The sequence below is a fragment of the Pogona vitticeps genome, chromosome 3 (genome assembly GCF_051106095.1).
Source record: "Pogona vitticeps strain Pit_001003342236 chromosome 3, PviZW2.1, whole genome shotgun sequence".
In the NCBI taxonomy this organism is placed as follows: domain Eukaryota; kingdom Metazoa; phylum Chordata; class Lepidosauria; order Squamata; family Agamidae; genus Pogona; species Pogona vitticeps.
The window spans coordinates 105,531,353-105,548,541 of NC_135785.1; the positions used below are offsets into that span (position 1 = coordinate 105,531,353).

At 38.7% G+C, this 17,189-nt stretch overlaps 1 protein-coding gene across 2 annotated transcripts in view; it reads right to left on the bottom strand.

Annotated features, from left to right (window-relative positions):
• NRG3 (neuregulin 3) overlaps positions 1-17,189 on the bottom strand; it is an 873,187-nt gene that overhangs the window by 518,401 nt on the left and 337,597 nt on the right. For both annotated transcript variants that reach the window (XM_072995066.2, XM_072995065.2), the window contains exon 2: positions 11,179-11,308. In XM_072995066.2, the coding sequence (XP_072851167.1) occupies positions 11,179-11,308 (130 nt within the window). The remainder of the gene's footprint in view (positions 1-11,178; positions 11,309-17,189) is intronic.

The following is a 17,189-nucleotide window of genomic DNA, read 5'->3' on the forward strand; positions in this document are numbered from 1 at the left end:
GGGGTAAATAGCTTAATAAAATATGAAATAATCTCATAAAGGGTCCAGTTGTACACACAGGAAATACTTGCAAAGAAAATGAGATACAGTGGTACCTCGACTTAAGAACTTCATCCGTATTGGGACTGCATTCTTAAGTCAAAACGTTCTTAAGTTAAAGAACCATTTCCCATAGGAATGCATTGAAAACCATTTAATCCATATCTACTGTTTTTCATTCTTAAGTCAGGGTGCTGTTCTTAAGTCGAATCATTAATTCCCATAGGAACTAATGCAAACCCAGTTAATCCATATCTACCACTAGGGGGCATTTTTTTTTTTTTAAATTCTTCTTTTGACCTAAAGTGAACTTAGGTCAAAAAAAGGGCAGGAAAGTGGTTTTTTCCTCTTTTTTGGTTCTTAAGTCGAGGCTCCGTTCTCAAGATGAAGCCATTCTTAACTCGAATTGTTCTTATGTAGGGATGTTCTCAAGTCGAAGTACCACTGTAACACACTAAATAAAAGCATTTAGTGTATCAAGAAACAACTGAACCAGCAATCAAAGAACATGCACATATCCACAGCTTTCACATGTGAAACTGCAAGCTATGTATGGACTACATAATGTGTTAGTGTTCATGCACATGCACTGGTAAGTGTGTAAATTGTTGTCAAGATGATAGACAGGAAATTGCACCCTTAATTTTAGCGCCTTGATGAGAAATCATTTGTGAAATTATATCTGAATTTTTCAGAGCAGAATGAGACTTTCCCCAGAGCCACACTATCTCACAGGATTTGAATTTGTGTTAAGTATTTTGCAAACATTGCAAGATTTTAAAATCACTAGCCAATCCTCCTTCTAAGGGTAGTATGTGCATGAAAACCATGCAATTTGAAATTGACACAACATTACACCGATTAATTTTAAGCTTGTAAAATAGATTGGGCAGTGATCAGCTTAAGCCTATCCAATAGGTTTCATGTTTTCGGAGAGATAGGAGAGATCTCCACTTTGAGTCTTATCACTTCACAATAAGGCATTTCTCATTTGGCAATTGATATTTGATTTTTAACATGCAGTTGGTTTTAGTACTTGAAAGCTGTCATGCAGTGCCTTTTACAGATGACTTCTAGCAGCAACCAACAGTATCCAACATGTGGTAATATTAATATTTAGTCATTGACATGCAATGGGTTGTTTTAAAGAATTTGACTGTATTTACAAACATATCCATGCAGAGGTATTTAGTATCTGGCAGAATAAAGTAGCTAGCATCCAATGTAAGTATATTTATTTATTTATGATATAAAGATATACATATATTTTGGCCGTCCATGTACTCAAGACAGTTTACAACATTAAAAAACAACATGCTAGCTAATAAATTTACTGGAAGTGTGACTCAAATTCGAGAGCCAGTGCATGGGGGGGGGAAACAGATTGGGGACTGCCAGTCAGGCTCAAACACTTGGACTTTCATATTTTGAGAAGAATACAGTATTGGCATTAATAAATGATGTCCAAATTTGATGTGTATTGAAATTTCATATCAAATATTCAGATACTTGGAAGGGGGAAATGTTAAGAAGAACAGAAAAATTGTTGGAGAGGAGCTATGTTGCAGCTCTGGAATCAAGTTTATGGCACACAGCACCATTCAGTTAGATAAAGATCATTCCCCATATGATATCTGCTACATAAATTGTACTGTACTAGGTTCTCCTCTGTGTTTGAATAGAGCTCGGGTTTGCCCCAGAATCTGAATGCTTTCAGATCTTGGGAGCTCTGTGATTGCATTCACATAAAAGTGGCTACAGAGTCCTTTCAGGTATTTCCGTTGGATCCACAAATGTTTCACTAGAGTGGTCCTCGCCCGACCAGATAGGCGGGATATAAAATAAATAAATAAATAAATAAATTCAGAGGCAGTCAGACAGGGTGGAAAGCACAGGGTACACAAATCTGCACATTTTATACATAACTGTATGCAGAAGAACTGCACGGGATTCATATGATGGCAGGGATCTATGGAATAAGCAGCTGTAAATATCATGTCAGCACAGTGACCCTTTTTGGGGTGGGGGGCAGCATGCAGTGCAGTGATTATATTGTGCACCAATAAAAACAGTAGTAAGTCTTGTGGTACCTTAATAATAGCTACATGCAGCCAAGTCAATTTTTACTCACGGCAACCCTTTCCAGGTTTTTCTAGATAGAGAATACACAGAAATGGCTTGCCATCCCCTTCTTCTGTGGGCATTCTGGAACTGTGCAGCTTGTCCATGGCTACACAGGCTGGCTCTTCTCCTGGGAGGCACAGTGGGGAATCGAACTCCCAACCACTGGCTCCACAGCTACACACTTAAACCACTAAGCTATCCAGCCTACCTTAGAGACTAAATGTGTCACAATGTAAGGCATTTCTAAACTGGAAGGGACACACACACACACACACAGGGGAGTGTGAGGAAACATGAGACTGGGGTTTTCATTTTTAAAATATGTATTTTTATGTATTTTTATATTTTTTAAAAAATTAAATGATGCATATCATTACTTGCATTTAGGACCACTTAAATACTTTTCTTTATACAATGATGTATACAGTATGTTTAGTTCCATTTTGCCTACATTTTGGAATTAATCTGGTATAATTTAAATTCTGCTATGTAAAACGGGAGCACAAAAGTGAACACTCAGTTCAGATACATTCTATGATTGTGAAATCCACCAACTTTGCTCTCTTCCCTCTATAGAGCATTTGAATGTTTAACCTCATATTAAAGTTCTGTTGTTATTTGGTTTGGATATTGTAATCTGTCTTTGGTCTGATTTCACCAGCAAAAAGCAAGACAAAAGTAGTTAGTTGGTTAGTTAGTTAGTTGAGGTCAGACAGTATGCAAAGCAAGCACAGGAGGCTTAACCCCATACATTTTAATTAGATTACATATGATTGTGTAATGAGTTGTGGTTATGGCAATAAAACAAAGGGCATGCATTGATCATCTCCATGCACACGCATTGCCACTCACTTCTGAGTTTCTAAAAGTCTCTGTCATGCAGCCACCCACAAGAAAAGCATGGTCACACAAAAACAAATATTAAATATCCTATTTAAAGCAAATTGAATGAAATTGTCAGTCATTTCAGAGGGGTGATATAACATTTTTCAAATGCTTGAAAGGCTGTCATACAGAAAAGGGGCAGGATCTGTTCTTGATCATCCCAGAGTACAGGACACACAACAATGGGCTCAGGATACAGGAAGCCATGTTTCTATTGAATATCACCTAACTGTTAGAGCAGTTAAGACAGTGGAACCAATTGCCTCGAGAGGTGGTGAGTGCTCCAACACTGGAGCCATTCAAAAGAAACCTAGACAAACCACCTGGCAGATATCATTTGATCTGCATCAAGCAAGGGGTTGGACTTGATGGCCTTATAGGCCCCTTCCAACTTCACTATTCTATGATTCTATGAACATTTGTTCATGTTTAATGGATTGCAGTTGTCCTCATTCCAATTCAGTATAGCCAGTTGTAGGAGCTGCAACAGTTTATAGAAAGCCACTTGTTCCCCACCACTGTTCTACATTGATTGGCCATGACTCTCCAGTTTTATAGAGTGAACTTTCCCTGACTGGCATGGAGATTGAGCCATGGACCTTTTTACATGCAAAAATAGAAAATCAGGAGGTCAAAAAGAAAAGAAAATTCATTTTCAAAGATCTAGATTACTTCCTTTTCATTCCACCTTCAGAAGGCTTTAAAAAATAGACAAATCTCATGTGAATGTCTCACAGTCAGTCCTCTGTAAAGCTTGCAATGGAATACACTCACCATTTGTTGTGATAAACTTATTCAACTCACTTCTTCTCTCTACCACTCCCCCGCTTCTTGGAAACTGAAGCTTTGAAGTAACTTGACATTGCTTATCATATACATTTTTTAAAATTAATTAATATTTATTGCTCATTGTAGCTCTTTACAATTTTCGCCATGTCAGAGATAGAAAGGTCATTGGGAAATGGACACATGATAAGTTAATAGTTACTAAACTAATCATGTTCATATCAAAACAGGCTGCTTTCAACCTTCAAGTTAACATAACACTGATTTTTTTTTTTAAAAAATAAAAAATAGAATTTTATTTCTACCCTAAAATGCATACCAGCATGAAGGTGCAAAATCCCACCAAAACATTTCATTCCACCCAACCCGTTCCAAGCTCTTCAGATAAAGAAATGTCAGTACACATTTATGAAAATCTCTTTTCTCACCCATGCTATCAAAAGTATTTTTCTTTTTTCTTTTTCTTTCTTCTTTTATCTTACCTCCTTATCCGCCTCCTTTCTTTTAGCTTATAGTAGGGCCATTCTTCAGGTTGTGCATTGTAGAATGAAAAGCAGCATAAGACCAAAATAATCTTTCTAGCCGGACCTGCACTTCGACTAAAATCTCTTTCAAGACTGCAAAATTGAATGAAAAGTTTTGAGGTGTGGTGATATCAGAGTTTACTTCAGGGGATACAGAATCAATTTATGCCTCAGTTTCTATCAGCTAAAGATTGCTCCAAAGTTAGTAGAAACATAAATGTCCGGAAACATGGCAATTCCCATATCAGAAAAGTTTCAGATTAAATGTAACCTAAATTCCATTAAATAGCTTTGGCCTCTTTCTAGAGGGCTTTTGTGTCTTTCTTCCCCTGCTCCATCCCAAACTCTGCAGGGATTATCCAGGGTCCTAGAAGACTTGCATTTTTCTGTTTAACAGTTCAATATAGACATCACCCAGCCCTGGTTTTGGATTTTGTTCAGTGACCAAACAGTTCCATGTGTTTTCTGTTTTTCTCTAAAGATGGTCAGTTAAGGAAGAGAGTCTGGCTCATGGTCATCTTCATGGCTTTGTGGGGTCTTGAACCTCAGTCTTCCAAGCCCCAGGCCAACAACCTTATCTAGCCACATATGCCTTCTTCAGAGATGAACATCCAAATAAAATAGTTTTAAATATTATCAACGCCTTTGTTACTTAACTGGAATTTAGACATCTAGAGATGTGTCATTCACTATGTAGATACACCTTCTTCACTACTGCGAGTCCCTGCCAAGTAGGACATCCCTGCCGGAATTAAGGAGGAGATATAAAAGGGAATTGTTTCAACAGCTCTTCAGAGGTTAAGAAGTGCTTTCACCATTATTATGGCCTGCTTTTTACATTTCAATATTTACACTGTTACTAGGATTAATAGTATTTTATCATTATACAGTATGAGAATGTTATTGTTATATGTCCTGTGCTATTCTGAATCTTTTTGAACAGAAATCAATGAAAATAATCAATTAATGAAAATAATCAATAAATGAATACTGGCATGCCCAGCATTTTTTTTACAACTGGCATTCAAATACCACGTTTCCTCAGGGAAGTTGAAGCAGTTCACATGGCTCTCCTTGTTCCCTCTTTATTCTCATTACAAAAACCATTGTGGAAGTATTTCAGAAGGGCAGTGAGTTGCTGGGTTTTACTTTAGGTACCAATAACTTCTGTTCAATGGAAACTAGTGGCTCGGGCGTTGGTGAGAAAGGGAGCCTCGGTTTCAGCCGGAACTTGGCAGGAACTACCCAAATCCCGAAAAGAGATTCAACACTTGGGATAGTCTGGGCTAAAACTTAGTATGGAGTTACTGCTTCACTGGTGTTGGAGCCCCCAATCCTCCTTTGCTTTTGTTCTTCTCACTGTTGACTCATCATAACACATTAATGGAAAAAATACCTGTGCCAAGATTCCAACCAAAGCCAATCATTTGTGTTTTAAAAATACATTGTGACTTACGTTCCATTGATATCTTAATTGCTAGGAATACGTTAATGCCATATCTTTGACCCCTGCAATCTTATTATGCACCCATGTTTTTTTTATTTCACTAGCTAGTTGACTCTGCAATCATGTGTGCTATGATCTTTTTTAAAGAAGCTGTACATTCAATTCAAACTAATCAGTATAAATTGCTGACACTTCCTCTGATCAGATGCATTGCTTTGTCTATCGCACTTTTAAAAATTGGTTTGGATCGAAACCCACAGTGGCCATGATGTATGGCCTGAAAGTGAATGAAATGTATTGTGATATACACTTCTCATTCTCCAGTGTTGTCCCATACTCAAGGTTGTCCTATGGTCCTTTCGCAGGACCAAGTTGCCAAGATGTGTTGAGTAGCAAAGAAAACAATGTCCACATACACATGCATGCACCTATTATCGAGCACACAAACCACATGAATGTTCATCCTCTGTGGATAGAAATCCTCTGATATACATGGCTGTTTGAAGGAGTTCCATGAGGAAATAAAAAATATATTTCCTCATGGAACTCCTTCAAGCAGCCATATATATCAAATACATACACACACACATCTTTGCTTTTTGAGAAGCAGAGGGGAGGAAGAACAATGATGGCAGAGAAAGGACAAGCCTAACTAGAGAATTATGGGCAGTTGACATTCTTGACTAGGAAAAGAGCTATTAATATATTTTCATGATTTTTTTTTTCAAAGGAGAACATTTCTTTACTGAGGGAAAAAAAATCAAATAAATAGCAGAACTGTCATCCTAACAGGACATTAATATTCTACCAGGCCTGTCACTCAAGCAACATACCGGTAACTGTCCAAGTGAACATGCCAAAAATTTGGAAAGGAAAATGAAGTGTAACAACCTTGAAAATGGAACAAATAAAAGGCAATTCATGGTTGACAGTTACTTCTGCTGGCAGTTAATCAATAGAATCCATACCCCTATTAATACAACCAAGTGCCAAGCATCTGCTGGTGGAACATATCAACCGACCTAGTGCATAATGACTATATTCATTTTTAGTTAATTGTTTCCCAGTAATATTTCACCACCTGTTCCTCTCTCTGCTGCAAATAAGGAGGAGGGAAGAGGGCGAATCTATTAGGAGTAAAGGATGCTGTTCTCTTACATTTGAATTAGATGAGCATTCTCTCACTTGCATTTGCTAGGTCCAGCCTTAGGAGCAGCTTGCATATAGGTGCTCCTGATTTGAGATATGTAACATTAAAGGCTGATGATCTCCACGTTGGCTCTTTGAAAATGTCACACTACAAACAGAACTGCCATATCACATCAAGAATTTATCTGATCCATCACAATTAACAGGTTGGATCACATAAATGCTTCCTCCATGCCACAAATACCCAGCTGTTCTGAAAAAACAAGAGGATTGGTTGGTATTCTTTGGCTACCCTTAGTTGCCTTTCTGTAAACTACTTAGATTTCTAGTTGCCTGATTTGTATTTATAACCAGACACAGAAGTATGATATGCATGCATATTAATTAAACACACAAGAAAGTTCCTTTCGATCCTGTTTCTTGTTTGTTGGTTCTCTTCCCTCTAGAGATCATTGGATAATCTAATATGTCCACATGTTGTGAGATCTATAGATGGTGTCAGCAGCATCAGCTCCTGCTGTCTCTGGAATCCCCAGGCTTCTGTTTGTGACAATGCTTAGCATTCCCATCTGCTGTCCTAACCTCTCATTGCATATACAAAAAAGCGAGCAAGGACTGGAGAATTCAGGGACTTAAAAATGCTAAGGCAACACACATTATCATGTTGCTTAAGTAAAGCTAAACGCCATAAATAAAGTCAAGATGGGAGACATGTACCTCATCACATGTGGTTGGACTGCAACTCCTATGATCCCTCACACATGATTATATTACTTAGACTGGATGGAACCTGAAATCCCACAACATCTGAAGGGGTACAGGTTTCCATTTCCCTATCTTAGATTTTCCTGCATAAGCTCTCCTTACTCTCAGGAAAGTTCCTGGTATAACAGTCCACTGTCCCACGTATTACTTATTCTGTTGCTCCATTGTTTCTGATTAGATCTAGAACATTTCCCTAGACCTGGACATCCCTCAACAGCCAATCCCCAACTATTGTGGTTTCTAGATGGTGTCTATGAGAACCGCAATCCAAAACATCTGGAGGGCATAAGTGCACAGAGATTTCCCCACTTATGAGCCACAATTTAGCTTCCTAGTTAATAAGCTATCCTAGCCCCAGCAAAGTCCTCTAGTGTGCTGCTGGAGTCCTGGACACAACGATTCTCAAGAGAGCTGGCTTATGCAGCAAACCACCAGTACCTGAATGTAGAAAAAACTCGCCATTTGTATTTGATGTAGAAGGCCTGTTATGCAAAGTCCCACTCAATTATTTTGGTTAATGAGCCACCATAAGGTTTATTCCAGAATGTCCCTCTTTTATAATCCCTTACTGTGATCTCAAGTTCACCCCTACCTTGTCAGGAACCCAAGGAAGCTTTGATCCCAACCCTCTAGCTGTTGTTCCCTTGTCTTGTCTACATCAAGACGCAAAGGAGCAAAGGAATCCTACTTCCTTTTCCTCACTCTTGCCTTTTTTACACAAGAAGTCCCCACACCTTTGCAAAAAAAACTCCAGGTCAATTAAAAGCCTGGTGGGGAGAGGAAGGTCAGCTTCACCTATCCACTGTTGTCCCAGATTTAGTGATAAGAGTGGCCTGGCTACTAGCAGCACTGTTTCCTGGAGCCTCTATAAAGTTTTATGATGGATTTGGTGTGTTTGAAGTCATAAATCTCCATGCTGCATGATTCAGAATAATTAATTTAATAAGTGTGTTGTATGAGGAAAGTGAATAAAGGGGAGATGTGAATGATCAGTGAAGCATGTAAGATTGAACGGAAAAACAAAAACACCAGCCAGACGCTGAATATTAAAACCTGGAAGGGAATTTTCTTTGTCTGATGGTGTTTGGGTTGGCAAACACACATAATCTTCTTTAAGTACTGCAGCAGAGCTCTTTAGCTTCAGGGACCTGTTCTTTAAGCATCAGCCTGGGGAGCCAGAAGTCTATTTTGACATAGTCTGCCCCTGTCAGGAATGCTTAAGCTAAATAAACAACAGCAACAGCAACACACACACACACACACACACACACACACACACACACACACACACACACACACACACACACACACACACACACACACACACACACACACTATTATTGTAATAATCGGAGAGGTATGGATCACTTGCACTCAAATGGAGTGAAGAAATAAAATTACTTACTGAAGAATTCTGAAAGAGACAGATTGGTGACAATCTCTTACAGTACTTTTATCACAATGCATGAGACTTATCAATGTAATAAAATGTTTGCATCAAAAGCCAGGTGTGTATATATTCTTGCTGCATCTGACTTATGGTGACCCTAAAATGGTTTTCAAGTTAAATGAGCAATTGAAGGAATGGTTTTACCAGTGTCACCCACCAATGAGTTTCCATGGTTTATCAGGCTTTCGAAGCAAGGTCTCCTGCATCCTAGTCCACCACGCTCTGTCCATCACACCATGCCTACTAGTTCTACATTTATTTTGCTACATTTCAATTTGGTAGGACCATCAGTAGGTAGATAAAATTGCTTCCTAATGGACCAATGTACACAATATAACCATCAAGTTCACAGCAGGTGAGGGACACATGCCTCCTGAAACAGGGCAGGGCAACTTGTGACTTGCAGACGGACTCCATATCTCAGCATCTCTGACTACTGGCCATGCTAACTAGGGCTGACGGGAGTTGAAGTCTACCAATATGCACAAGGGACACAAGCTGCCTATCACTGGACTGCAACAACCTGAACTTACTCCAGACAGGTTGCCCTTTTCGTGCCTTGTGCTTTAGTTGTGTTGGCCAAGGAATGATGAGGGTTTCATGTTGGCTTAGGTATAAAGTTGAAGCTTGTTTTGTTAAATCTATTTCTCCCTTTTTAATAAAAAGAACAAGAGGTCAGAATTCTTTTTATGCAGGAACATTTGTGACTCTCTCACACAAAGAAATGTACCGTTAAAATAGAATATCACTCACTCACACAGATGCATCTAGCTAAGTCTAGAAAACAATCGCCATTTGAAACTTTGAGCAACTGCTACCAAATATTCTTTAAAAAAAACTTTTCAGTGGGACCCACAAAAGGGACATAAAAACGCTCTTTCGGAGGCTGGGTGTGGCCTACAGTCTAACAAAGCATCTTTACTGATTTAATGCAATCCAGTGATCAAGTTTATAGTTCAAGGACAAAAGAAAGTAACAGGTTATGGTTGTGGCCATGGCTAGCCTTCCCAAGACTATCCTTCCAAATGGAAGGCAGCCATGCCAGACACTAGAAGCAACATCTTCCTACTTCCAGCTCTGTGCTTAACTGAAAAACAGTCAGAATGTGCACAAGGACCTATGCTCTGTCATTTGGAATTGAAAGTAATATTTTTTCATCTTTTTTCAGATAAAAAAAAAAGCATTGTCCATAGCTACTGAGTCATTCCCATTCAAGCTACTGGAGTTCTGTTTTTATCCTATAATACACATGTGCTACACATACTCATACTGTATTAAATATTTATCTGAACCACAGAAAATATGTAATTAGTTACAGTCGTGCTCCAAACGCATCTGATGACCACATTAGAAAGGTATCTGGATTTTCCGAAAAATCGTACAAAGAAACTGCTAGGAACGCAGTCATCATAGAAAAGGTAAAATCTGTTTTTCCATCCAATGTTCTGCTCAGGTGTTCCTCTACTGTCACCCCTCTCACATGTAACCAATCCCCTTTGCACATTGAGGGGGAAGAAGCACCAATGGTCTCCTGTCCAAAGTCCCAAACTTAAATGAGCCTTCTATACAACAGTGAGCATCACTAACTAATTCTACCCATCATTAAATGAACCTTTTCTATTAAATGCCTGGTCTGGTGTGATCAAATTTCCTTTCTGGCTTGAATCAAAATGTCTCAACAGGCTTCAGCTTGCAAATGAATCCAGTTTGTTCTTTTTTTACCCTTCAATCATAAATATATCTTCTGTATTCTGGGCAAACCTTCTTAGGAAGGATCGTTTTTTATCCATGCACGAGATAACTTGTTTTATTCTGCAAGTTTTAGTGATAGGTTATCTCAAACTTCAAAGCCTCAAGCTTCGAAGAAAAGGCCTAATCCACTGCAGTTTCTACTCATTTATGACCAAAACATATCCTGGTAGGCATTTTTTCTCCCTTGTTCCCATCCCCTACAATGGTGGTTTCCCAATGCAGTTGTTATTAACGCTTTGCAAAATATATATACTTACCGGCAGTGTTTGTGGGAGCCTGTTAGGGTTTCAATGACAAAGCATTCCCCATCATTGAGACAGTATGCAAGATCCTTATCTTTGCATGGCTTAAAGTGCTCAGATTGCTCAGTGGAGTATGTTGTGGTATCTAAAAAGAAAGTAACAGTGGAGAGAAAATATGGTCAGAATAGAAAAATATGGATAAAACACATCTTCCTCCATGCAGGTTGCCAACTGTAGGTTTCAAACCATACACAGATGATTATGCCTGGGAAATCAGATGCAGGTAATAATCTACAGTGGGAATAAGGAGCAGGTCCAACATGTAATTTCAGAGAGCCAAGGTAAAACCAGGAAATAATCTGGCACTTAAATGTGTGGTGTTTACTGGAAGATCAAATTTGCTGTCTTGAGCTACAAGATGGTAAATCTGCTTTGCACACGGCTTTGCACATTGCTTTGCACACTGAAGGTCTACAATCCAATCCCAGGCATCCCCACCCAGGGATAAGGAAGTCTCTTGCTTGAGACTCTGAAGATTTGCTGTTAGCCAGTGTGGATGATACTGACTGAGTCAATAAAATGTTGGCTGGAAGCAACTCTAAACTCCAATTTTATATGGAAAAACTCCCCCCTCCCCAATTCAATCCACTTTAGAGTTTGAACACTCTTACACAGCCTGTGTCCTATATTCCATAATTTATGGGTATTGCACAATGACAGCAAGAGATAATTGATGTGAGTATTGTACAACGACAGCACCAGAGACCTCAGTAATTACTGTAAGCAATATACTGGGCTCCACATTAGACTTGTAATCCAAGACAGAGTAGTAATCTTTCTAAGTAGTATCTCAATGCTTAGAGAACATTTAACTGTCACTCTTGGAGCACTTCCACTGCTCACTTTACTTTTTCCCATAACGAACGCGAATCCTTTGCAAAGTGCATCACATCTAGGAGAGGTTAATTGAAATGTTGAGCCTGAGGGAATGGATTATTGCGATGACACACTGATGACCTGGTAAGCTTGGGGCTCTCAAAGTGGGAAAGAAGTCAAAATTTATTTCTCTAGAGTTTCTTCTTTGTTGTGCTCATTGTAGCTACAAGACAAAAGGGGTTTTACATGATGCAATTCCTTTTTTGTTTCATAAGGCTATGCTGTTTCCTTGTTGCAGTGTCATTAAATTTTGAAAAGAAGTGTTCAGGACATGGCGTTTTATAGAGAAGCATAGGCAAGACATTTGTGACTCTGAATTAACAGGAAAAAGAGAGAGAGAAAAAAAGAGAGAGAAGTAAATTCAGCAGAACATACTTTAGCTCTTCAAAACAGGTCTCCTTCAAGGGGATTGTTGTAAAATGGCCTCTAGAACATGACAAATTTCTCATTCTACTGGTTGAAATCCTGTTGCTTAGTACTGTATAGTAAGTCACACTAAAGTAGGCCCGTTGAAGCAGAGGGGATTTGGTGAGTCAACTCCTCCATAAATTCCGTTGATTGAAATGTGTGCACTCTAGCTGCAGCTTATTACACTAAAGTAAGTAACAAATACAGTTAGACCCATTTGAGTCAAAGGAAGTTACAGAGGAATTGACTCACCAAATCTCCACTGATTCAAGGGGCCTGCTTTAGTGTGACTTACTATACTAAGCAACAGGATTTCAGCCAATGGGTTCTACAAGCAAAAGGTTCATAATTGAATATATCAACCTGTTACATGATTTGTCTAACAGATCACTATTTGCTGCTTGTAGTAACTCCCACATCAGTCCGAAAAGGCCTAAATAGTAATTTGTTTCTTTGAGTCAAACAAATGTTGCAGGTGAAATTGTGTGACACAAGACGTTATTTCCTTAATGAGAAAACATCATGGATTAGTTATGGAGAATAAGGTCGAAGGCACATGAGCACACTTTGATATTTAATAAAGTGTTTTGGGCACCATCAGAAAATGGTGGGGTATTTCACTGCCAGGGGAGGGAACCTCTCACAAATGGCTGCTACTATGGAGGAAGTCAATCATAAAACCACTTTCACAGAAAAGGAGCCTAGTGAAGCAAAAAAATATGGTTAAATTGGCCAGGAGCCAGTATACAAGATGGATGAGATCTGGATACAAAGTCACTCATTTGAAATTACATCTTTCTGTTTCAACCAATTACTCATATCACAGAAATTAAGTTCCCTAAATTTTCATCAGATTTATTTCCCCAAAAGGAAGATTAATTCTCTCAAAACCACACACAATAACTGTCTCCTGTCTTACAGAGCGTTCTACATACATCATCCCTTCATTCAAGATCACTCAGAATATCCTGTGGTTCAAATCCTGCTTTGTGGTGCATTCAGGTTTACAAAGCAACTAAAAGGAAACTATGCTAGTTGTTTTTGAGAAGCAAGAAAGTAAAGACTCACTTTAAAAAGAAAAGTAACTTTTTTCAGGCCTTCGAAATATTCTAATTACTTCTGAAAAAGAACTTTCTGTGCTCTGGAAAGCACCTGCCATGATAATCTAATTCGAAGTAGCCAATTTCAGTAAATGGGGTGGATGAATTTATCAGAAAGGCCATCTGAAAATGATATCCTCAGCCCTTTCTCATTGTTCTCACAATTTTTGTGGCATAAAAGCTCTGTCACATAAGCCTGACTGACAGCTACCCTGGATCATCATTCTCTATTAAGTCAAGGCCATTCTGTAAGTCATGATAACCCCTAATTTCCTTTTACCCATTTACTATGAATTTCAACGCCTAGCTAAATGGCAGGAAGTTGCATTCTAATTTTTTATCAGCACTTTTAAACTGTTGCACACTCAACATGGAATACAATGACAATCAAATTCTACTCAATTAATTTCAAGTGACAGCCATTCCCTGGTGGATATGGCACCACATTACTAAGGGGCGGGGGGGGGGGATCTTACTTCTGGAAATGTTAAATTACAGTAATTTCCGGAGCACTGCTGTCTCTACAGAAGGGCAATATATGCCCAATCCCCTAGCAGTCCTTCAACCATAATGAGGTGCTTTCATTTCCCCACTCCACACAATAAATTTGCCAACCACTGGAGGTTTGCCAAAATGGAACATTTCAAACTAAGGGGGGGGGGGGGAATCACAAACTGTCAGCACAGTGTGGCAGAATATATTTCACAGAGTGGGAAATCGGCAGAATATTAGGTGTACTGGCAGCTGACTTTTTGAAAGCTTCTTTCTTTATCTCCATGTTTGACTGACCTTAAAACATATATCTTGGTGTTAACTCGGGTCGAAGCAGGCTTTGTCAGTTTTTTGAGACTCACCCATAAAAAAGGAGGCAAGGGGTGAATAGCTCAGTGGTCTGAGCATCTGGCTGCAGAGCCAGACGTTGGGAGTTTGATCCCCCACATTTCCTCTTGGACAGGGGGCAGGACTCAATGATCCATATAGTCCCTTACAGCTCTGCCCTTCTAAGATGATGATGGTGATGATGATATTCCTTCTTTCAAACTGCCTCAAGTTAGCCAAAACAAGAGAAACCTCCAATTATCTGCTGCCAGTTTGTAACATTTCCCTTTACTCACATTACATTAGCATTTAATTAGTGCTTAATACACATACAGGAAACAAAATGAGCAACAACCAGTCCAGAACAGTGAAGGACAATGGAAAATTCTTTGGCAGACTCCTGAAGACTTTTAATTCATGTTCCTAATATGGCACATAATCTGGAAATGGTATATTAGATACCATGTGAAGAAGATTAAGCATTCCCTAGGTTACTTTATGGTCAACACTTATCCAGGATTTTGCCTTTATTTAGGATGTAATCAGCGTCTCTTAGGAGGATGCAGTGAGAATAAGTAAATCATTACAGCAATCAGCAATAGACATGTTTGTCCTTGAGACAAATTTCAAAAGCCACAGCAGGTTCACAGCAAACAAGTGTCATCTGGCTGATGACAAACTTTCCAACACCTTTAGCGTGTGAGAACGAATGTGACAACCATCCCACAGACTAAATGCCAGGCACATCTTCATTACTCAGCCCATGAATAATACACGTTTATATCATTTTCACTTTGATATGAAACACACATTAAAGCGAAACAAGTTTATGCCAACAGTGATGTGGCATGCATGCTGTAAATAGCAAATGAAAGAATGGCTTAGAAATACAGCTAGATATCACTTCACAAGACAAACAACGCTGTGTTTACCAAAAAGAAATACAAATATATCAGCCTGTCACAGAATACAAATGAGAACATTTTTAGTAGCTGCAAAACTTGGCAGGCTCCTCTTATACATGCATCTCTCTGCATTGCTCTTAATCAAGATGAGAGTTTTACCAAGGTAGGGGCACTGCAGGTCCACAGAACAGAATGCAGATGTGACATTGTACCAAAAACCAGAAAAATATCATTTATGCAGAAACATAGGAAGAGAAAGCAGCCTTAACACTGAGTCTGGCCCTGGGTCTATATAGGCCTAGGCTGTGAATTCTGATTGGCAGCAATGGCTCTCCAGGGAGGTTTCTTTCTTAGCCCCACTTGGGGATCCAATGTACTTGGGTGGTAAGGGGTTCAATACTGGACTGGTGGAAGGTAGTCTGGGAGTGCTAATGGTCCATTGGTTAGGGGGTGCAATACCTGCCTTGCCCTGGCTGCTGGCAATCCATGATACACCACTATGCAGCCCTATGGATAAAAACTGTACCAATTCCAGGCTCATACAATTCCTGAATGCTTACTGCATACGTAGGCAGCCTCCAACACACTAGAATCCCATTCTAAAGTATCTCATACCTAATCAACCTAATACAGATCAGGCAAAGATTTCTTAAAACCAAAGGCTCCACTTCAATCTTCAGAGACTGAAGAAAAAGTGTTCTCATTAATATATATTTATATTTGTGTGTGTGTGTGTGTGTGTGTGTGTGTATTTAATACACTTTATTTGTTTGGGTTCTCCGTGTCCGCTCATCCCCTCAGTTTAATTTGTGTGTATGTATATATATATATATGTATATACATATATATTTATATATATACACATTAAACTGAAAGATGAGAGGAGAGGAAGAACCCAAACAATTTATTCTTAAGAGCAAATATTGTGTTGAATATACATTTCTTAACATTTATATCAACGCAGAACAGTTCTGTCTTTTTGTTTCACAAAGATTCATTCCTTTTGCATACTAAATCATTGGCTACAATCCTGTTTCTTAATGTAAGCCCTCTGAATCACTGAGAATCAGGTGAGTCAGCTCTTCCATAAATTCAATTGATTCAAATGGGCCTACTCTAGTTGCAATTTATTACACTAATTAACAAGACTTTAGCCTGTGCTGCAAACTATAATCCTGTCTTGTTGGTCTCTTGTCAGGTGTTTCTTTTTAAAATAGATGTTGTCTTTGCAATACAGACCATAAACTTCCATTTTTCTTCATACAGTATTTTTGAGCTAACAATAACTTCTTCCTGTGTTCATGCATCACAGCCACCTATTAAAACATGACCTAAGCAGTCAAAGGTTTTGCCATGATCATTAAAGCACAAACTGATTTTTGTCTGAAATCCTTCAGTATGCTTCAGTAGCCAACACATACCGTATTTTGCCATGTATACAATGATACTTTTGTTTAAAATCTTTAGATTAAAATTTGAGGGTTGTCTTATACACAGAAGTAAGGAGGGGGGAAGGGATCAAAGCACTTTGATGATTCCTGCTTTTCCCCTCCACTTTCTTATGAAGAAAGTGCTTTCACCCTCTACTTTCTTCACAAGAAAGTAGAGGGGAAAAGCAGGGATCAAAGCGCTTTGGATTCATTCTCCTTTGAATCCACAGATCTCTTCTCTGTCCCTTTTTGTCATTCTCTTTTACTCTGCAATTATTTTTAATGAAAATCTTTTAAGCAATATTTTAGAAAATGAACCCATTGATTTCTTATTATTTTAGGATCCTCCAAAATAATTTTGAAGCATTCAGCTGGGGGGAGTTTTGTTGCTTTGTGTGGATTTTGTTTTGTTTTTGCTTGAAATTATG